Here is a 23,392-nt window from a genome sequence, read left to right on the forward strand (position 1 = left end):
TCCCCCTGTTTCCCCTTTAGTAACCATACTTTGTTTTCTATGTTTGTGAGTCTATTTCTGTTTTGTAAATAAATTCCTTTGCATCATTTTGTTAGATTCCCCATATAAGTGATATCATATGATTATTTGTCTTTCTCTGTCTTATTGTACTTCACTTAGTATGATAATCTCTAGGTCCATACATATTGCTGCAAATGGCATTATTTCATTCTTTGTCACAGCTGAGTAATATTCCATTGTATATATGTACCACATCTTCTTTATCCATTAATTTGTCAGTGGACAATTAGGTTGCTTCCATGTCATGACTATTGTAAATAGTGCTGCAATAAACACTGGGGTGCATGTATCTTTTTGAATTAGAGTTTTCATCTTTTCCAAGATATATGCTCAAGAGTGGGATTATAGTGGGATCACATGGTAACTCTATTTTTTAGTTTCTTAAGGAGTCTCCATATTGTTCTCCTTAGTGACTTCACTGACTTACATTTCCACTGACAGTGTAGGAGGGTTCCTTTTTCTCCACACCCTCTCTAGCAATTATTATTTGTAGACTTTTGTAGACTTTTAAATGATGGCCATTCTGACTAGTGTGAGGTGATACCTCATTGTAGTTTTGATTTGCAGGAAATGTTTTATTTTTTTCTTTTTGGAATATCCAAAAAATATGGGTCAGTATTAATAGCCTTCAAATACATGGAAAAGGTGGTGGATACAAAGATTTCTTCTACTGCCATCATGAACTGCTGCAGGCTAGGAGCTGCGTCTCACTCATCCGTGAGCTCCTCACAACATCTAGCAGTGGTGAGTTCCAGAAACAAAGCAATGAGCCAGCACTGCCACTCGGAAACTTCAGTTGAAACAGTGCTCCTTCCCTTCAGATCAATCAGCCTGGACTAAATTATTATCTGCTCTTTTTATTTATGGAGGAAAATTGTCAGGAGTCAGGGGCACCGTTTATCTGACCTTCGGAGGGTCTTTCTAACCGAATGATCTCGGGTGGTATTTGTATAATATTCAAGTAGATAGATACGTCCAATAATTCACAAATATAGAAGTCATTATTTTAATACAATAGTTGGGAATACAATGTGAATAACGTAAGCCTGAGATTTAAATGTTTTTGAAGAAAAATGCAAATAAATGGGGGTAACCAGGTAATTAGATTAAAGCAGTTTGGCCAGTGCCAACTGGAATGTCTACCTAATGTTGACAGTAACACTGTTTAGAAAATCAAGGTAATTAACTCTTGCTGACACTGACTGAAAACTGGCTAAATTAGATCCCTGAAAAGAGCAGGAAGAAAGGAGAATTGGGGACACAGTTGTATGGACACAAAAGGAAACTCATGAGGGGAAAGCAAATCTGCTTGAGGCTGGGGGAATAAAAGGAAAAGAGAAGAAAGGGAAAGACACGCATGATGTAAAACTCCTGTTCTGGGCTTCCCTGGTGGCGCAGTGGTTGAGAGTCCACCTGCCGATGCAGGGGACACAGGTTCGTGCCCCGGTCCGGGGAGATCCCACATGCCACGGAGCGGATAGGCCCGTGAGCCATGGCCACTGAGCCTGCGCCTCTGGAGCCTGTGCTCTGCAACGGGAGAGGCCACAACAGTGCGAGGCCCGCGTACCGCAAAAACAAACAAACAAGCAAAAAAAAAAAACTCCTGTTCTTTTTCTCAAGGTTTCAGACGACTTTCAGATGGCACCACCCCAGTCACCTTTCTCCCCACTCAACCCTTCACCTCTCCACAAAATGTACAACAAAAGCAGTTGAGAAGAACAGAGCAACTAGATGGCGAACCACCTCCCACAGAACCTCTAAAATATCTGAATCTTGAAATGGGCCTGTCTGCACTTTGTTTGGTCCATGGTAAATTCCCAACAAATCTGGACTAATAAAATATCCTTGAAAAGTGAGTCTGCAGAGTTACAAGTTTTAGACAGATGGTGGGAGCCAGACTAACAACAAGGAACTGACTTTTCCTCTTTGGTACCACCACTTGGTTGTGTAACATGTTCAAGCTGATGGGATGGCTATTTAAGTCAGAGTAATACACTGCAACTAATGCTTTCAAAAACCATGAAAAACCCATCTCCCAAACTTCCAATAGCTTGGTGAGGTTCTCCTTAAGCTTCCAAACAATGAAGATCAGTCAATGTCAGTACAGAAGAATTTTTACCCACAAAAAATTTTTTCAGTCAAGTCTGTTAATACTGGTTTATTCACAGCCCAACCTCCTGAAGACAGCAAACAGTGGTATTGGTTGCCCTCTGCAGTAGGCTGGTGAATTCAGCAAAGTATCAAGATCAAGAAAATGCCAAATGCATGTAACTAATTCTCCTTGAAATCCAGAAATGCTGGCAAGAGAATGAGTTCTTAAATCTAGGAATTTTTTTTTAATAATGTCTTTATTTCTTCTGGTTTGATCATTCTCCTTTCTTTTTTTCTTTTTTTTTTTTTTTTTTGCGGTATGCAGGCCTCTCACTGTTGTGGCCTCTCCCATTGTGGAGCACAGGCTCCAGACACGTAGGCTCAGTGGCCATGGCTCACAGGCCCAGCCGCTCCGCGGCATGTGGGATCTTCCCGGACCGGGGCACGAACCCGTGTCCCCTGCTTCGGCAGGCAGACTCTCAACCACTGCACCACCAGGGAAGCCTCTCCTTTCTTTTTCTTTTTAATTTTTATTCATTTATTTATTTTTGGCTGCATTGGGTCTTCGTTGCTGTGCATGGGCTATCTAGTTGCGGTGAGTGGGGGTTACTCTTCGTTGTGGTGCGCGGGCTTCTCATTGTGGTGGCTTATCTTGTTGTGGAGCACGGGCTCTAGCTACGTGGGCTTTAGTTGTCGTGGCGCGCAGGCTCAGTAGTTGTGGCTTGTGGGCTCTAGAGTGCAGGCTCAGTAGTTGGGGCACACAGGCTTAGTTGCTCCATGGTATGTGGGATCTTCCCGGACTAGGAGTCGACCCTGTGTCCCTTGCACTGGCAGGTGGATTCTTAACCTCTGTGCCACCAGGGAAGTCACTTAAATCTAGGATTTTAAAGTTGAGGGTATGTGGGGAAGTAACACTCTACTCAACCCCAACCCGATGTTCGACTGTCTATGAGGCAGAGTTAGCTGGCCTGTTGATTTTGAGACATCATGGGAAGGTCCGAGGCGAAGATCCTTTGATGCTGAATCAGTAGTCAACCACAGCAGCAATACTTAGAAGCTTCTCAGAGAGTTCTCCAGACTGAGAACTTCCATGGTGTGTGCTTTAAAAATATCTCTACAGGGCTTCCCTGGTGGCACAGTGGTTGAGAGTCCGCCTGCCGATGCAGGGGACACGGGTTCGTGCCCCAGTCCGGGAAGATCCCACATGCCGCAGAGCGGCTGGGCCCGTGAGCCATGGCCGCTGAGCCTGCGCATCTGGAGCCTGTACTCCGCAACGGGAGAGGCCACAACAGTGAGAGGCCCGCGTACCACAGCAACACAACAAAATCTCTACAAATTATTTGAAACTATTCCCATCAAGAAATGGAGTCTAAATTTCCTTCCCTTAAATATGAGCTGGCCTTAGTGACTTGGATTCAATGAAGAAAATGAGGCTGGAAGTGACATGCTGTGACTTCTGAAGTTGGGTTATAAAAGGAGACAGCATCTGCCAAGCTCTCTCTTGAACTGCTCACCCTTGAAATCCGTCTGCTGTGCTAAGAGAAGGTCAGGCCAGTGGAGGGGCATGGGTATGTGTTCCAGCTGACAGGCCCAGCAGTGGTCCCAACCAGCAATCAGCATCAACCAGCTGATGTCACGGGTGTCACCTGAACCTTGTGAGTGAGGAAGCCTTCAAGAAAACTCCAACCTTGACTGGCCAGCGACCATCTGACTGTAATCACATGAGTAAAAACCATGTAGATGATGCCTGTCAACTCCCAGATCCATAAGAAATAGAAATAATAATGTATTGTTGTTTTAAGAAAGAGCCCTGCAAAACATGGCGTGTTGGTAAAGTCTGGCCTACAGCCCGTTTTTCTACAGCCAGTGATCTAAGCTAGGTTTAGTACATTTTTAAAGGGTTGTAAAAGAATCAGAACCAAACAAAGAAAAACATGCAACAGAGACCATATATGTCCCTCAAAGGCTAAAACAGTTATTCTATGGCCCTTTATAAAAAAAAGTTTGCTCACTACTGCCTTAAGCCACTAAATTTTTCAAAAGGTTTGTTTACAGCTATAGATAACTGGAACACATGGTACTTTTTGAACAAAATAAGTGTCACCAATGGGCAAATGCTGGATTTAGAGCACCATGAAAGTCACACTGAAAAGCCACAACTCAACTGCTATCTGCAAGTCAATACTTACCCTATCAATAGTTGCTATTGTACAATATTCTAATTTCATAAACACACCTGATCAGCCAAAGCAAAAGTGATGGTAATATGATTCGTCAACCAAGAAGAATATCTTAAACATGTATCTCAGATTTGATTCTAGATTAAACTTCAAATTCTCAGAGACTCATTAATAATTTTAGTAATAACAGCTGGCATTTACTGAATCCTTACTATGTTCCAGATGCTGTTCTAAGCTATTTCATATGTATTACTTCAATTAAGGCTCATGACAACCCTTATTTACATTTTACAGATGAGAAACTGAGGCACAGAGAAATGATCTAACCTGTACAAGATCACACAGGTAGTAAGTCTGGAGCCAGGACTGACTTGCATCTGTGAAATTCATCACTGCATGATGCTGCTCCTCTCCAGAAAAAAATGTCTAATCAAGACACCCAGTCCTGGGTTAAAGAACACACCTGGCTTCCACAGGGCAGGCAGCACCCACACTCTCTTACCAGTCTTCCCTGCATGCTGCTAGTTAAGGGTGCTCTCCACCCACAAGGGATCAGGCCTGAAACCTGGGTCCCCATTTCATTCTGCTGGAACCTAGTACCTCCAATAGCACTAGCTTTTCTGTTGAGAATATCTGAAACTCTAGACTATCCCCAAACTACAGTTAGTTTTAAGCTGTTCTTTCCAAACCATCAATGTCTTCCTCACATTTTTCCTCTGGTTTCTGTCAATCAACACATGGAAAATTATGCTTGCCAAAGGAATGATTGTCAGGAGAGACACAACATAGGTTCTATGTTGCCAGCTCTTGGCTAAACAAAATCAACAGACCGACCAAGAGCCAGTGGTCCAAATCACTGGTAGGACCAGTGATCATGGAAAATGAAATCAGCATCAGTTTCCTCATCTGCAAACTGGAAGTGATGATACCTATCTTTATGATTTGTTGTGTAGCTAGTGCCAAGATGTATAAAGGGCCTAATCCAGTGTCTGGCATTCAATTAATGGTGGTTATAACTATTGTAATTTTAACACAGAATTTGCCTCTCTTTTAAAGAGCTGATAATTGGCCAATGACATTTCACTGAATAACTGGAAAAGCTGTTAATCACAAAGAAAGATCCAGATTCATGAAATCAGACACAGAGTAAGAGTTGCTGCTTCCTATTGGTTACACATCTTTAATCTCCCTTTGTAACAAGCCTTTTCACATTGGAAGGTGTGGTTTTAATTATCTATAAAAATATCTCCTTCACATTCTTCTTTCCAGCTGAACTTGGCACAAATAGCTGGAGATCAGTGTAAGAAAGAAAGAAAGGGCAATGCTCCAACCTGAACAACATGCAAGGCCACCTCAGCACAGTGACCAAAGGCACACACAGCACCTTGTCTACTCACCAGAAGGGAAAAATAATGAGGCGGCTGATGAAAAATACGATGGAGAAGATGAAAAACAGGATGTTACAGGTTTGCTTCCATCCGGCATAAGAAAACATCTTAGCAGACTGAGAAAATAGAAAGAAATTGCATTCAGATAGGGTGATATTCATGTAAAATTTTTAAATTAAATATTTATAAATTAAATTATACCTGGGATTTGCTTCAAAATCTTGGTGGGAGTTGGGTTATGGATGAGAAATAGCTGAAACAAGATTGGCTATATTGATAACTGTTAAAGCTGGATGATGGGTCCATTGGGCCCATTATACTCTTTACCTTGTCATATGTTTGAAACTTTGCATAATATAATGTTTAAAAAATTAGTTAGAATGACTGTAATATTACTCCTGTATTTCACAAGCACTACAAATTAGCATAATTAATTTTAGCATGTATTTTATCTGGGCATTTATTGAATTCCTCCATTTAACTGGGAGGAGAGCTGAATTGAAGAAAGGCTGGGATATGAGTGAAGTCCTGGGCTGGGCTGGGCATGTTGCAATCAAGGCAGCTACTTTAAGGCAGATGACAGAAGAAGTGGAGTTAGGAGGCAGCCCTTGGGGCCATGCCCTGGTTGAAGTAAAGTTTCAAGCACTTGATTTTCTCTACTTACTTTATGCTAGCCTGTAGTGCTCATATTATCTGTGTTGAGTGAAAAGAATTACAGAAAATATTGTTTAATGTGGTACTAATGTAACGAGGATTTTCTCTTGCATTATCCAGCGGGGCCCAAGGCTGAATGGGAAAGAGTCTGAAGTTGGGGCTGGAAGGTGGGCAGGTGGGTGGTGTGGCTTAGCCCTACCAGTTTCAGAACTGAAATCACCCAGGAACCTCAAGGCCCATCTAGAACAAGAGAAGCAGCTTATTATATTTCAGGAATGGTTTACATTGCATTTTCCATACCTACCATGGGGTAAGAATGTGATCAGACTATGGGATTGGCAGGGGCCCAAAAGGGAACAGCTTCCATTGCTGAGACAGAAGTCTGGCATGCCAGCTGGGCAGGACTTGCGTATGGGGAGAAAGGCCAGAAGTTTAGAGGGCTTGGAATGGAGTGGGGAGCTGTTTGAAGGGTCAGAAGGTAGGCCAGGCTGGGAAGCTAGAGATGTGCATAGGCATGAAGAATGCTACTTTGCCCCCACTTGTAATGGCAAAGTAGCACTCCTTCGGGCAAATGCACACGTGGCCTATTCTGGGCTGTGCAAAGATGGATATCAGAGAGTAACCCCTCTCCTTTGCTAAGTATCAGTCAAGATACTGTTAAAGTGTTGGGTCCTGGATCTAAACTTAACATGCAGAAAACTAGAGAGGATCATGAAGATGCATGAAGAAGGCACAAGGTTGCTTATGAGTAAAAATTGTAGATGCTGAGGCTGTTCTTCCTTGCAAAGAAAGAACAAAGAAATGACCCAACAACTGTCTTAAGGAACATGAAAGATTAATAGTCTCCACCTTTAGGAAGGTCTAAACAGGGCTAAAAGTTGTACCATGTCTGGGTTCAATTAGAACTTGACTGAGAGGACAAACACTAAAACAAACTACTTGAGGAAGCTATGGAATAGGCACTCCTGGAGAATATAAAAAATCAGCCCCACACCACTATTCAATGTTGTTTCTACCACCAGCTGATGGAGGGTACTGGCCTCGCTCACTGAACCTCAAGTTAGATCCTGACTTGTGAATCAAGAATTATTGATGATCATTAACGACATGAAGCTGTTCTCATAGTTTACCCATGTAGGGACCTGAGTCTGACATTTCATTTTTCTTCTGTTTTTTACCTAAGGACCTCAGAACATTTTCAAACGATAGTGAGCTAAACTGCACAATATACCCTAAGAGGCAGATATGACTTCTCATGCTACAGCTGAGGATAGAAACAAAGCATTAAGTGATTTGTCCAGGTCACCTAGGGAGCTATGTCATGTCAATGGCAGGGTAGACAGGAATAACACGGTGCTTATTCCCAGTCCCAACACCTAACGCTCCCTTTTAGTAACACAATGAAACTGTTTTTACGGTGGACACACACCAAAGGCAATTGAACTAGAGGGTTAGAAGAATAGAGTAGCATAAAATTTTTAACTCATGGCCAATTTGGTCTTAATTTTCAGGCAGGGTTTCTGAGATATGATCGGAGAAGGAGGTAATTATAGCAGAGATGGCTACATTCAGAGAGCAACACACGGAAAAACTGGCACAATCCTTCTTCTGCTAAGCCACGTGTTGCCCTGAAGCACATATAATAATCTTGACCATTAGAATGGTATTTACATGTCTAATTACGATTACGTACAAGAAATACAATTCTGTACACAGCTAATATTTTAACAACAGCCAGTTGCTTTGAAATGGCTTCAAATGACTTCTGGTTATATCTAGAACAGGGTTTGGCAAATTACAGTTCAGCCTATGGGCTAAAGCTGGTCAGCCCTTGAGTTAAGAAGGGTAAGAATGGTTTTCACATTTTTAAAGGGGTATAAGAGAAAAGAAAAAACAACGAAAAAGAAAAATATGTGACAAGAGATCCTATGAGGCCCACAAAGCTAGATTTACTACCTGGCTCTTTACCAAAAAGTTTGCTGAACCCTGATCTAGAAGAACAAGATCTTATTAAATTAAATTTAATTTCTTCCATATCAACTTACATTCAATTATTAGCCCTTGAAGAGGCAATCCTGAATGCAAATGGGTTAGCATCATTTTCCCCGGCTTCATTATAAATGAGTATATTTAAATTATGAACAATGTGGCTCTAAGTACAGCAGGACCCACTGCCTCAGGGTAAACAGGAACCAAAGCACATCAGAAACATGTAGAGAAAACAATCCTAATTTTGCATCGTTCCTTATATTTTGTGTGGTTTGGGATTAGGAAGATTCTTGTTTTAATGTCCCCTGCTCTGAAACATTCCTTCCTTAGAAAATAAATGTCATTTAAATAAACATCGGCTCTCATTCCTTAAAGCTGGAGGAGGGTCCATGCAGGGAGGTGCAAGCATTCAGTGCGTATTTAGCTTTGCTTAAGTGAATATACGGTGCCGACCAACTTTAAAAATCTACAATGTCATAGTCCAAGTTTTCCGTTTAAAAGCTTAGAGTTCATTCCTTCTTCAGATACCTCAGCTTACTTCCTAAGCTAATATCTGCATGCAACTTTCATAAGTGGAATCCCACAAATTAACCTCCCTCTTGAGTACCATGGAGAAAAAAGGTTAGAAACTAAAAACTGAAAGCTTTCCTTTCTTTGAGCTTGAAAGATCTGGGGACCTAGAGACATCTGCAGACTTTGGGTGTTTTCAGGACAGAGAGCTCTGCTAAATCACTCACAGACAATTCTTCCTGTGAGGAGTCACATTAAACCCAGGACATGGTATTGTTATTAGTTTTTTAATGGCAAACGTTTACCTCCAGCCAAATGTCGGCCGCATCGTGTAAAATCATCACGAGGGTCCCACTGCGAATATAATTAGCACACCAAGAGAAGCTCATCAAACTAACAGCAGCCAGGTGGTGGATGACATGAGCTAGAAAATCCTATATAATGAGGGGAAATGGAAACCATTAAGCAAATGCAGTTATTTCTCAATCACTGGAAGAGATAATAATAATAATAATTTTAAAACTAACAACTGACATCTGCATATTTTGAACTTTGTAAAATGCTTTCACGTTTATTCTTAAGCACAATCCTTGTGAGGGAGATATAACAAGTGTTATCCTCATTGATTAAGTCATTTAACTTTGAGATAGCATTGAATAGTTGTCATCTAAGTCCTAATATCTGCTGTTCTTCCCACTGTTCTACACTGGATATATGTACACACACACACACACAAAGACATACATACACACCCAAGCATATTCCTGTGTACATTTACATTTATTGTTAATTCCCTGCCTAATTCCAAGACAAATATAATAAAACTACACAACTATTAAAATAAGAGTTACTGCATATGAAATAAGGAACAAATGAAAGTGGAATAACTACAGTAGCAAAATACTTCACACCCACCAGGATAGCTAAAATAAAAAAGACAAACAATAACAAGAGTTGGCTAGGATGTGGAGAAGCTGGAACCCTTATACATTGCTGGTAGGAATGTAAAATGGCATGGCTGCTTTGTTAGAGTCTAACAATTCCCCCAAAGGTTATACATAGGACTACTATGTAGTCTAGCAATTCCACCCCTAGGTATATACATGAGAGAAATAAAAATATATGTTCGTGCAAAAATTTGCGCATCAGTGTTCATAGTAGCATTATTCATAATAGCCAAAAAGGTAGAAACAACTCAAATATCCATCGATTGATAAATGCATAAACAAAATGTAGTATATCCATACAATGGAATATTATTCATTAATAAAAAGGAATGAATCATTATGCTAAGTGAAAGGAGCCAGATACAAAAAAACATATATCGTATGAGTCCATTTATATGAAATATCCAAAAGAGGCAAACGCATAGAGGCAGAAAGTAGATAGTGGTTGCCTGGGGCTGTGGAGGTTAGAAGAAATGGGGAGTGACTGCTAAAGGGTACAGGATTTCTATTTGAGGTGATGGAAATAGAACTGACTGTGGTGATGACTGCAGAATTCTACAAATATACTCAAAACCATTGCATTATGCACTTTAAATAGATTAAGTGTATGGTCTGTGAATATCCTGATTAAAACGTTTAAAAAAACTTAAAGACTTCAGTTTCCTTGTAGCCAAAGTAAAAGAATAAACATGATAATAATAACAGCCTAATTTATTGAGTACTTACTATACACCAGAAAGTGCTTTGTATGAATTAACTTGTTTAATCCTCACAACAACTGGAGGAGATAAGAACTATTTTTAGCTCTACTCTATATATGACGAGACAGATCTAGTTTAGCAAATGTAACCAACTAGCTCAAGATGTTAATGAGTGAAGTCAGGGATCCAATTTGACTCCAGAGCCTGTGCTTTACCCGACTCCTAATAATTTTATGTCTCTGAAGATGTGTATTTACAAATATATGACATATATCTACATTTAATTTTTGAAAAGGTGTCCAATGACCTGTAAATAATAAAGAGAAAGCAACTACTGAAAAAAATAAAAGGATCAAAAGTGGGAAAAAGACAGGATCATTACAGGATCAACCTACCTGAGTATATCTACGAAGACCTTCTAAATAATGATTATTTTCAATTCTATCCCTTGAGAAGATGACCCAATCAATTAAATTTTGATATGTTCTTAGCCTAAATTAAGTTAATAACAGTTAAACTATAGCTATTATTAAGTTTTCTGAAAAAGGAAATCATTTCAATCAGATTTTTTCACAGTATGTTCCTTTGGTTTATTCTGTAAGTTTCTTTTCAGATCTCCAGTTGAGCAGCTGACTGGGCCCCTTAGTGATAGATTGTACACCAACGCTCACTCAAACATCATTTAGTCAAGCCAACTTGGTTTTATTTCCTTAATACTGAATTCAACTTAATTTTCAAATTTTGCTACAAACCAATCTTTTATATAGAGCATAGCGTATAAAGTACATGCCAAGAGTATTTGTCATTTGATCTGTACTGCTAACATATATGAGGAAATCCGTGACTGCATTGAGAGTATAATATAATTTTCTGTACCAGCAAATAGGAATCAGTAACAACCAAACAGTTCCTAAAATACCACACTTTGTGACCTCAGAGGATGCATTTAGCATGCCTGTGACTCACTTTCCCTGCAAATAAAGCAAAGCTAATAGTACTTGAAGCAATGTTTTCTAACAAGGATCTTGGATGAATTAAGGAAAAAATGTTTTCAAAGTCACTGAATACATCAAAAGAATTATATAAAGTAGTCTGTAATCAACTAAAGGACGTGGCTGTAGAATTAAAACTACCAGCACTTTTCTTCTTTGCACTGAAGAATACTAAATTCCCAAACTAAAAGAAAGAAACAGACATCATAAAGGGGAGTTCTTTTCTTATTGAACAAGTGTAGAGCTTCAAAGTTAACGTTTCTATAATGTTTCACTACAAATACTTACCAAGGCACCAAAGTATGAGCATATTTGCACTATTCTTTGTGTTATAAAAGCAAAAAAGTTATGAACTGGAACTGAACATATATAAAAATATGATTTAAAGATTAGGATTTGGGGCAGGGGGATAAAAACTTTTGAAAAAAATGGATAAAGTAGATTTGTAAATAAGACACTTACCTTCCTCTTGATATCAGAGCCAAGGCTAAATAAGAGAGACCAATAAAAACTCATCTCCAAAATGTAGTACCAGTACTGAGATGGCAGCAAGGGCTGAGAAAACAAGAGTATTCACTACTTTAATGTCACCATATAAACAACTCATTTTAAGGATTAAAACTATTGTTTATACCTATTTATATTCCACAGAATTCTCCCAAATAATAATGTTTTACATTTCAACTTCTGAGAAGAAATCAGAGACAACATTTTGAGGCATTTTGTTTCTAAAAAGGGAGACAAGAGTTCCAAAGTCAAGTTAAATGTTTTGTTTAAAATTTAATAAAACTACAACAGGTGTAAAAGCATTCTTTTAGTTGAGTGAGAGTTAAATTAGAAAAATAATTTTAAAATCTTTACTTAAGAACAATGGAAAAGCTGTTCTGCTTGTCCCACAAAATACCTTGTTTTATATTTCTTGAATACTACTCAAATCTGTTGTCCTAACCTCTTCTGTAGTGACAAGATGGTGATCCAAATTGGCCCATTCTCAAATGGGACAGTAATAAAATATATACAAATATTTAAGTACTCTAAAAATGTCTTCTGAAAAAAACAATGAAATTTCCATGGCTAGAATTTTCTTTAAAATAGGAGGGGCGGTATGCTTATTTTAGCTAAGCTGAGACATTATATTACTTGGTGTGATGGGTTGTAACATTAATGCCCTCAATGAATCTCACCTTCTCATATTCATGCCCTGGTACAGTCTCCTCTAACATCACCAGGAGGCCTTTGAATCTTGGCCTTTGGTCAAGGGGACATAGCAACTATGATGCAATCAGAGACCTCATAAGCACCATGTAAGAAACCTGAGCTATCCTGCTGGAGGTCACAAAGTAGAGCATAAAGGTGTCCACTGACAAAAATACAAATGAGGGCACCAGGGACATGTGATATGCCCTAGCCAGCCTGTCAACTAACTGAAAATGCATGAATGAACTCAGCTAACACCACATGGAGCAGAACTGCTTGGCTGAGCCTAGCCAAAATTGCTAATCCATATCATAAGCAAATAAATGGTTGTTGTTTTAAGGCACTAAGTTTTGGTGATGATTTATTATACACCAGCATATAACTGACACATCTGAGAAGTGAAGAGTAAAGCTAACACATTAAATGGAATAATTTTCTGGTCAACTCATCATCCTTGATAAGGCCAAGAAAGAATAAGAGTTTCTTCTTTCTTCTATGACAAACAAGCCTGTATGAGACTAACTCTCCTAGTGAGAACTACTTAAAAATATGGATAAAGTATGGATAAAGAAAAAAAAAAATCTGTTTGAAGGCACTGGAGAACAACCAAGGCATCCAGAACCTGTGGAGCCAAGATTTCAAAGAGAAGAAAAATGCATTAAATGGAATCCTTTATTTCAAGTGCATCCTTAATTCAAGAAGTACTACAGACCCTAAGCAGGATAGTTTCAAAGAAAACCACACCTATGTATAGCATAAAGTCTGCATTTGCTAATTTATAAGCAGTATAGAGCCCAGAGACTAAGAAGCAGTAGTTAAGTAGGACTTTTGGCAATCTCATAGTGCTAGGAAGCAAACTGGTATTCAGGGCCAGCCAGGGAAAAGGAGTCCTGGTAAATACTATAATCTTTTATTTAAAACCACTGTAAGGGAATACCCTAGGAATATGGGTAAGTTGTAAATACATCTGCCCTCATAAAGACTGGAGTCTATATAAAACCAGTTCAATCATAGATAAAATTTAAGGTGATCTGTCTCTACTCTGCTTAACAGAAGTGAAAGTAAGTCCTCTCAGGAGGTAGATAATGCCATTTCTAAGCATTATTTTTCATATGCAATGTCTATCATTCAATCAAATGTTATCAAGCATAAGGAGACAGGAATAAGAAAGAAAATAGACCCACAGGTGAGCAAGATATTGGATTTATCAGACTCTGACTTTAAAATAACTTTAAAAACTAACCAGGTATTTAAAGTTATTTTTAAAAATTAGTGGGAATTTTCAGTAGAGAACTGGAATCCATAAAAAAATAATTAAGTGAAAATTTGAGAAATGAAAAATACCATAACTAAAATTGAGAACTCAAAAGATGTGTTTAAGAGCAGATTAGACACTGCTGAAAAAAGCACTAGTGAACTGGAGGACATGAAAGCAGAAAATATCCAGAACTGTGAAGGGTCTGAGATTTTACCCTACTTGCAAGTTAGCTTGCCATAGTTTCATGAATGCTGATAGAAGATATGAGACTCCTGGGTCAGAGATAAAGGATGGCTTATTATTCACACTAATACAGTTGCCAGAATATCAGTATTTGGGCCAGTTCTCCCATCCCAATTCCCATAGCTAAACAAAGAGGGTCAGGTGACATCTGCACATGCAGTGGGTTTTGCTACCAGAGAGGAACACTGAGCTAGGGAACCTAAATCTTTATAATGGACAGTGACATGCATACCAATTGCTCCAGAGGAGACATTATCTCTATCTTCCAAGGTTGCTTGCCATACAAACATCCTTGAAAAGACAGTACAGAATAAAAGTCAGTCCATGTATCACTTCATATGACATGCAGAAATGCAAGAGGTCTGTGGAGAACTGTGTCCCTATAGACTGAAGCAGTAAGGCAAGAGGATGGAAAATATTAGGGAAAGCATAAGAGAGCTTCGGGACCTAGCATAAAAGTCTAACGTATTAGCACACTTGTAATTGGAATTCCAGAAAGAGAGGAGAGAGAGAAAAGAACAGAAGCAATGGCTAAGAATTTTCCAAAATAGACTTAAGACATCAAGCCACAGATTAAAGAAGTACTATGGACAATAAGCAGGATAAATTCACAGAAGACCACATTTATACATATCATATTAAAATTGCTAAAAGACAAATACAAAATATTAAAATCAGAGAAAAAGGACACCATTTGAAGAAGCAAAAATAAAATGGACAACTGAATTCTTAAAGAAACTGAGGGGATCCAGAAGACAATGGAATGACTTCTTTAAAGTGCTTAAGGAAAATAACTACTAACCTAGAATTCTATGCCCAGCAAAAATATCCTTTAAAAAAATAGGGTAAAATGATAACATTTCCAGACAAGCAAACCAAAGGGGCTTCTATAGCCAGAAGGATAATAATCCCAGATGGAAGCATGGAAATGCAAGATGCCAAGGAACAGCAAGGAAAGGGCAATTTGACTGATTTACAAATCAATTATTGTAGTGACTTGTAGGGTTTTAAATATTTGAAGGAGGGGATAGGAGTAGTTTTAAATATTTGAAGGAGGGGATAGGAGTAGTCTGATGATCTTTCAGTGACTGGAAAGAGGTAAGAGCACTTACATTAGACATTAGACATTAGACATTAGATTTACATTAGACTCTGATAATTGAAGGATGCATATGGTAATCTCTAGGATAATTACTAAAAGAATAAAAACATGCATAACTGAAAAGCTAATATAAGGGAAGAAACAGAGTAATAATTTTTTTAAAACTTCACTGTTCCATAAAAAAGTAAGAAAAGAGTACAATAAATGAAATGTATCAGGTGGTGCAAGTAGAAAATAAATACTAAGATGGTAAATTTAAACTCAAATACATAATTACATTAACCACGAACAAAGAAAAGGAATGAGACAAGTGAAGGGTAAATAAGGAACAAGGATAAGTAAGCTCCAGGACTTCACTGAAGTGGACGGAGAGCAGGAAGGGACTCAGACCTAAATCAGGGGACAAGCTGCTGAGGAGGGAAGGGACTACATCAGTGTGACTTACCTGTCTAGGATAGCCATTCCAAACCTCCCAAAGGTCATATACCCAAGGTTTCTGGAAAAACAAGGAACCAAGAGAAACTTTGTCAAAGGCTGATTTCAGCAGAGACATAAGCCCTTCCTTATGTCACTGATAGGGAGGAAACGTGCACAGTAAGATGCACTTTTATCACATTCCTGCTGCTCCAGCTGCACCTCTCTCCCTCCACAGGTGTTTCTACTTGTTCCTATACAACACCCCTGTGACATGCACGACTTCTAGTGAATCTGGAACCAATAATAGTCCTGTGTCACAAAGGAAATTACTTATTTCAAACAAGTGCCTCTTCTAATGAAATTATTTCTGAACCAATTAGATTACTGCTTCTGTAGCAATAAAAATATCTTGAAATATCCGTAGCAATAAAATATCTTAAGAGAAATCTTGAGAGAATCTTTAGAGACATCTCTAAAAGCTAGCTATATTTTTTTTCTGTTTAACAATTTACTATTAAGTTTATATATCACTTAATGAGGTGATTATTTAATAATTATTTAAACAGACAATGCAAAGAGAATATGGTAAGGAGAGATTTGATTTCTAATGGGCAAGAAATGAAAGTCTTCATAAACAAGTGGCCTTTGATATGGGACTAGATGGAATTTGATGGGTAGAGATAGAGGGGGAAGGGCAAGACATTTCTGGCAAAGGGGATAATATGTGCTAAGATCCTAAAGTGGGGATGTACCAGGTATATTCAGTGGATTGTCAGGGGTCCAGTTTAGTTGGTGTGTGGGTTACATGAGTGGAAATAGGGAGATATTAGGTTTAAAAACTAACATTACAAATGCAAAGCTTCACAAGCTTTGAAAGACAGACTAAGGAGTTGCTATTTCTCTAGGCATTAGAGTGAGTAGAGGTTTAAAACCTAGTTACCTTATTGAAAGTATTATATCCCAAGGAATTCACAGGCAGGAATTTTAAAAATTAAAGACAAATTCCAATCAAAGATATCAGAAAGACAACTTACATCATAAAGAAATGCAATTCCGGCAATGGTAATCATTAAGTAAAATGTAAATCGCCAGCTGCCAAAAGAAAGAAAAGTCTTGTTAAGATGACTGACAACTGAGGAGAAAAACACTTGCTATAACAGTTTGGAAAGAATGCACATCTGGAGTCAGAAAAATCTAAGTTGATATCCTGATTCTGCCACTTGTTGGATGGCTATAAGTTCAGATAAGTAACTTAACTCATGGAGCCTTAATTTCTTCGTCAATAAAATGGGAATAACAAGACTTACCTCAAAATGTAAAAAGAATCGAAGATAACTTATGAAAAATATTGATCATAGTGGCTGGTATAAAGTAAGCAACAATAAGTCATAGCTATTGTTATTATTAATATGCCTAGCCTACTTCCTGACACATGATAAACGATGGTTTGACTTCGTATTATCTAGGTACTCATTTCATCCCAATTTAATTCCCAGTGAAAAGGTTTCTATGTCGCTAGACTTTAGTCATGTCTCTGAAAAGCAGATTATGAAAGAATATTTTTTTCTCATGTATGGAGAAAGACCTATACAGTAGATTAAGGGACTTAAAAGACCAGTTGTAATGCACAGGTCTTATTTAGATCCTGATTCAAATAAACTGCAAAGAAAATTAAGACAATCAAGGAAATCTGAACACTGATTGAATATTTGTTGTTATTAAATAAATTTTTAAGGTATGATAATATCTAAAATAGTTCTTATTGTTTAGAGATACATACTAAAATACTTACAAATGAAATCATTTGATATCTGGTATTTGCTTCAAAAGTGATCTTCAATAATAATTGGATGAAAGTGATCAAAAGTTACAAACTTCTTGTTATAAATTACTGGAAATGTAATGTATAACATGATGACTATTAACACTACTGTATGGTATATTTGAGATTGCTAAGAAAGTAGCTCCTAAAAGTTCTCATCACAAGGAAAATTTTTTTTCTTTTTCCTTTGTGTATCTATATGAGATGATGGATGTTAACTAAGCTTACTGTGGTAATCATTTCACAACATTCATAAGTTATTACATTGTACATCTTAAATTTATACAGTGCTGTATGTCAAATATATCACAATAAAACTGAAAGAAAATTATTATCCACATACAAAAGAAACAATCTGTGGTAGGGGAGAGAAGTAGACGAGGGCAGAAATGACACAGGATGGCCCTGATAATTATTAAAGTTGGTGATGAAATCATAACATACACAGCTCATTTAACTAGTCTTTCTACTTTTGTATATGTTTACTACTTGGCAAAATGAAAAGGTTTTAAAAAATTAGTGCTGTTTTATCTAATGATTGCTGAAGCAACAATATTAAAAATAACATTTGTTCCTTACATTTGTGTAATGCCTATAGTGCTCTCCTCAACACACCTGTGAGATAAAAAAAAAAGAGGAATATCGGCCTATCCCCACTTGGGAGATGAGAAGCCAGGCTCATAAAGGCTAGGCCGTCCCCCATCTCATCCAGCTGAGCAAAGACACAGTCGACACGGAAATATAGGTCTTTGGACCCTGAATCCAGTGGTGTTTACTGAACACTGTCACTGTCTCTAAGCTACACGACAGTTTTTCTTTATGGCTTGTTTTGATCAGGGAAAAAAGTAGGGCTCAATTACTCAGAAAGTTGAACCATAAAAATGAGCCAGTTGAGACTTGATCCCACTTGTTTTATTTACTGTTGGTCCAGCAAAGCCCCACGCGTAGATGTAGAGAGCATTTCCTTGGTCCTTGATTATTCTGGCCAAACGAGAAGCACAAAAAAGTGATGATGAGACCTGCCAGCCCCAAAGGAAGCCATAAGTCTAGGTGGCATATCTCATATTATTTGTTTCTCAAACATGTATTGACCTCTTGACACTGTGCCAGGCACTATGCTAAGCACACTTGTGTGATGTCACATTTTCTTCCTCAAAACAAGCTTAAGTAGGTACTATAATTAGCCCCTTTTATGTATTGTTGCTTGGTTCTCACAACAACCCTAAAAGGTAGATAAGATAAATACTAAAGGATGCTGAGGTTGAGAGAGATCACATAACTCACCCTCAAGGCTGTACAGTAACAACCAGATGCAAGAGTAAAATCCAAGTTTCACATCCTCCTGGACCAGTCCTATCAGGTCTGTTACACTATGCTAGGGGTTCTCAAAGTCAGGGATCCCTGACATCAAAATAACATCAAAATGTTATTTGCCTTTTTCACTCTTATTCCTTCTCAAGTGTGAAGTGGTGCTTCCCAGAGGCTACATGTCCTGTGATGTTATTATTCCTCTGAGAGCTGATGACATATGTGCTTGTGTAGTCTAATGCTTTATAAATGTTTCAGTTCTAATTTCTAGTACAGTAAATATCAGTAGGTATAACACACACAAGCAGATGCTCTTTGGGGTCTGTAATAGTTTTTTTTTTTTTTTCTGTCATTAATCTTGTTTATTTCAGGGATCAGTGAAGTTCACCAAAATCCCCAAGATATTTTCCTAGTTGATGGTGAAGACTAGAGGTGCCAGTTAAAATGTTAAAATACAGAGTGCACAGTTAAATTTTAATTTTTCAGATAAACAATGAATATTGGCACCTGCCTATACTAAAAAAATTGTTATTTACCTGAAATTCAACTTCACCTGGGCATCCTGTATTTTTTTTTTAAACATCTTTATTGGAGTATAATTGCTTTACAATGGTGTGTTAGTTTCTGCTGTATAACAAAGTGAATCAGCTATACATATACTTATATCCCCGTATCTCATCCCTCTTGCGTCTCCCTCCCAACCTCCCTATCCCACCCCTCTAGGTGGTCACAAAGCACCGAGCTGATCTCCCTGTGCTATGCGGCTGCTTCCCACTAGCTATCTATTTTACACTTGGTAGTGTATATATGTCCATGCCACTCTCTCACTCTGTCCCAACTTACCCTTCCCCCTCCCCGTATCCTCAAGTTCATTCTCTACATCTGCATCTTTATTCCTGTCCTACCCCTAGGTTCTGCAGAAACAATTTTTTTTTTTTTAGCTTCCATATATATGTGTTAGCATACGGTATTTGTTTTTCTCTTTCTGACTTACTTCACTCTGTATGACAGGCTCTAGGTCCTTCCACCTCACTACAAATAACTCAATTTCATTTCTTTTCATGGCTGAGTAATATTCCATTGCATATATGTGTCACATCATCTTTATCCATTCATCTGTCAATGGACACTTTTAGGTTGCTTCCATGTCCTGGATATTGTAAATAGAGCTGCAATGAACATTGTGGTACATGACTCTTTTTGAATTATGGTTTTCTCAGGGTATATGCCCAGTAGTGGGATTGCTGGGTCATATGGTAGTTCTTTTTTTTAGTTTTTTAAGGAACCTCCATCCTGTTCTCCATAGTGGCTGTATCAATTTACATTCCCAACAACAGTGCAAGAGGGTTCCCTTTTCTCCATACCCTCTCCAGCATTTATTGTTTGTAGATTTTGTGATGATGGCCATTTTGACTGGTGTGAGGTGATAACCTCATTGTAGTTTTGATTTGCATTTCTCTAATGATTAGTGACGTTGAGCATCCTTTCATGTGTTTGCTGGCAATCTGTATAACTTCTTTCTGTAATAGTTTTTAAGAGAACAAAGGGGTCCTGAAATCAAAAACTTGGGAGCTGCTGCACTTCACTAACCATGAGCTGAATGATGATGTTCTTGTCAATGCTATCTTCCTTGCTTCAAATGAACCTAAGGCAGTAAAATGTCCTTTTTTTTTTTCCCCAGGAATGGCTGACACAAACATAATTGTAAGGGGGAAAAAAAAAAAACTCTTGGAAAAAAACCCAGAAATTAATTGGTTAGACTCACATGGTGATGTTGAAAGACGAGACTGCCAGGTGAGATCAGGGAGGATCTGGATGGAGTGAACTCGGGCGACATGAGAGACGCTGACAGGACGGACATGGGGCTCAACGGTGGGGGAACTGGATGAAGCAGGCAGTGGACCTGCCCGAGGGCCAGCTGGGCAAGCGGCAGTCCACCCAGCGGGAGGAGAGCGCCTCTCTCCACCACCGGGGGGCGCCACTGCCTATATACAACAGATACTTGGAAATTACTCTGTTTTTATTAAACTTTTCATTGCTAAATGGAAATGCTTATTTTAAAAAGAAAAGTGATCTGCTAATATGGAATTTGATTTAAAAATAAAGGAGTCGCTATGGATTAAAATCCTGAATTCTGTGAAACAGGGCTTAGGGGTCATCCTTAAATAAAGTAACCATGAAAATAATACATTGAACTTAAGATGTTCAGAGACTAATCCATCCTGATATGGAGAAGTGTCTGCCTGTTGGAGAGTAATTTGTAAGAGTTCTGTGTTGGAGAATAAGTTTCCTGAGGTTTCCAAAATGCCTTGGGCTAGGTATCTCTTGCTATGATTCCTGTAGCACATCCCATAGCTAGGGAATAAAGTGCAGTCCCTATACAATTAAAGAGCTTGGTACTTTGCTTTAGTCTATTTATTTGATCCATAATAACTTTTAACAATTCCCTGATATTTGTGACATTGCTAAAGAATAATGTAAAAGTTAAATTATAAAATTGTGGGTTCACTCCTGTCTCCTGAATACATTGTACTGCTTCCTGCCTTTGCTTTACTTAAAACATGCTGCCCTCAAATCATGCTTTCTTTTTTTTTTTAAATTAACTTATTTTATTTTATTTATTTTTGCTGCGTTGGGTCTTCATTGCTGCATGCGGGCTCTCCCTAGCTGCGGCAAGCGGGGGCTACTCCTCATTGCGGTGCGCAGGCTCCTCATTGCGGTGGCTTCCCCTGTTGTGGAGCACGGGCCCCAGGTGTGCAGGCTTCAGTAGCTGTGGCGCATGGGCTCAGTAGTTGTGGCTTGCGGACTCCAGAGCGCAGGCTCAGTAGCTGTGGCGCACGGGCCCAGCTGCTCTGCGGAATGTGGGATCCTCCCAGACGAAGGCTCGAACCCGTGTCCCCTACACTGGCAGGCAGACCCGCAACCACTGCACCACCAGGGAAGCCCCCATGCTTTCTTTTCTTATGGAAATCTGACCCATCCCTCCCCTCAAGGTCCAGCTTATGCCTGACCTCTAGAAAGCCTTTGTCTAATGTATCCAACTCTGCTGACACCACCTCCTCTGAATGCCCAGATCACATCTGAACATGACTGTAGACCACAGGTATACAGGCCCATGTGCCATTGGGAATGGAACAACAACAGATGTTGTGGTTTCATAAGTGATAGTCTCATATCCCTGATTAGCTGCTTTAGGCCAGTGACCATACCTTCCACTTTTACTTCACTCTTAATATCTACGAGTCCATATGATCTAGGATAGTGCCACATACCAAGAAGATGGTCCACACAACCCTCTGCATTGCCTGACTGATTGATAATAGCAACTTGAAATTCCCTTCTCTAGCCTGAACTCTTTGGCTGACTTCTAGCAGACTCACTGACCGCTAGATTCCAAATGTTGGGTCCTTCTCACCCAGTTACTTGACATATAGGGTTCCCTGCTTCTGAGAGGTCAGCATTAGGTGGCAGGGGCAGTACAGTGAGCAGAAAGAGTATCAGAAAAGGAGTCAGAAGGCCTAAGGGCAACAGGCGCCCAACAGCCCGGCGACCTTGAGCAAGTTCCTTAAACTACATGATGTGCAGTTTCTCATTTCTCAAACAGGGCCCCACTTTCCCTGACTGCCTCACACTGTTGCTAGGAGGATCAATCCAAGATTATTTATAAACTGGAAGGCACTATAATGTATAAGAAATTCCCAGAATTTCACTGCAGTATGATTCAGCTCAGAGGCTGAGAGTTAGTCCCTGCCTGGGGACTTTATTTAAGATAAGAATCATTTGATAGAAAGAAAGAAAGAATAAATGAATGATAGCAGAAAAACAGGAAGATGTAATGTGAAAACAGCTCCAGTTTGTAGTGTTTTGTAGTGACGGTCCAGAGAGATTCACTTGGGCCAAGCTGACATAGCAGAAACACAATATTAACCAATCTCTCAAGAGCTAAAACTCAGAGAGAAGCAGTTGGAAAACAAACCAGGTCATATACCTCTAGCCACTGTGGGAAAGGCAATGGAAGCCTGTTGATGAGGAAAAAAGTCTCGAGACACCATGAAGACTTGGTCTGTGCCTCTAAACATCACCAGTTTCACAGCAGGATGGCTGTACTCAGCAATGCATAGGTAGTTTAAAGTCATTAAAGTTTAGCCTTCCACAGGCTTGGTTTCTTTATTTGAGAGTCTTATGCCAGCTCCCTATCCATTTTACCATCAAAACAAAAACATCTGGTGAAAGTCACTAGGCAATGTGAGGACCTTAAGAAACAGGCAAAAAGAAGGAATGCTATTGGCATGAGAATGTGGCATCAAAATTTCCCAACTGGGCTTTCCTGGTGGCACAGTGGTTGAGAGTCCGCCTGCTGATGCAGGGGACATGGGTTCGTGCCCTGGTCCGGGAAGATCCCACATGCCGCGGAGCGTCTAGGCCCGTGAGCCATGGCCGCTGAGCCTGCGCGTCCGGAGCCTGTGCTCTGCAGTGGGAGAGGCCACAGCAGTGAGAGGCCCGCGTACTGCAAAAAAAAAAAAAAATTTCCCA

The 23,392-nt window shown here is 39.2% G+C and overlaps 1 protein-coding gene across 1 annotated transcript in view; it reads right to left on the reverse strand.

The window, feature by feature from the left end:
- CERS3 (ceramide synthase 3) overlaps positions 1-23,392 on the reverse strand; it is a 123,255-nt gene that overhangs the window by 54,928 nt on the left and 44,935 nt on the right. Inside the window, exons 5-9 of the mRNA XM_027083229.1 lie at positions 16,764-16,821; positions 15,758-15,808; positions 11,975-12,067; positions 9,178-9,306; positions 5,729-5,835 (exon numbers count right to left, since the gene is read on the reverse strand). Coding sequence (XP_026939030.1) covers positions 5,729-5,835; positions 9,178-9,306; positions 11,975-12,067; positions 15,758-15,808; positions 16,764-16,821 — 438 coding nt within the window. The remainder of the gene's footprint in view (positions 1-5,728; positions 5,836-9,177; positions 9,307-11,974; positions 12,068-15,757; positions 15,809-16,763; positions 16,822-23,392) is intronic.

The sequence above is a fragment of the Aethalodelphis obliquidens genome, unplaced genomic scaffold (genome assembly GCF_003676395.1).
Source record: "Aethalodelphis obliquidens isolate GAN/ISIS:26980383/991018 unplaced genomic scaffold, ASM367639v1 scaffold49, whole genome shotgun sequence".
NCBI lineage: Eukaryota > Metazoa > Chordata > Mammalia > Artiodactyla > Delphinidae > Aethalodelphis > Aethalodelphis obliquidens.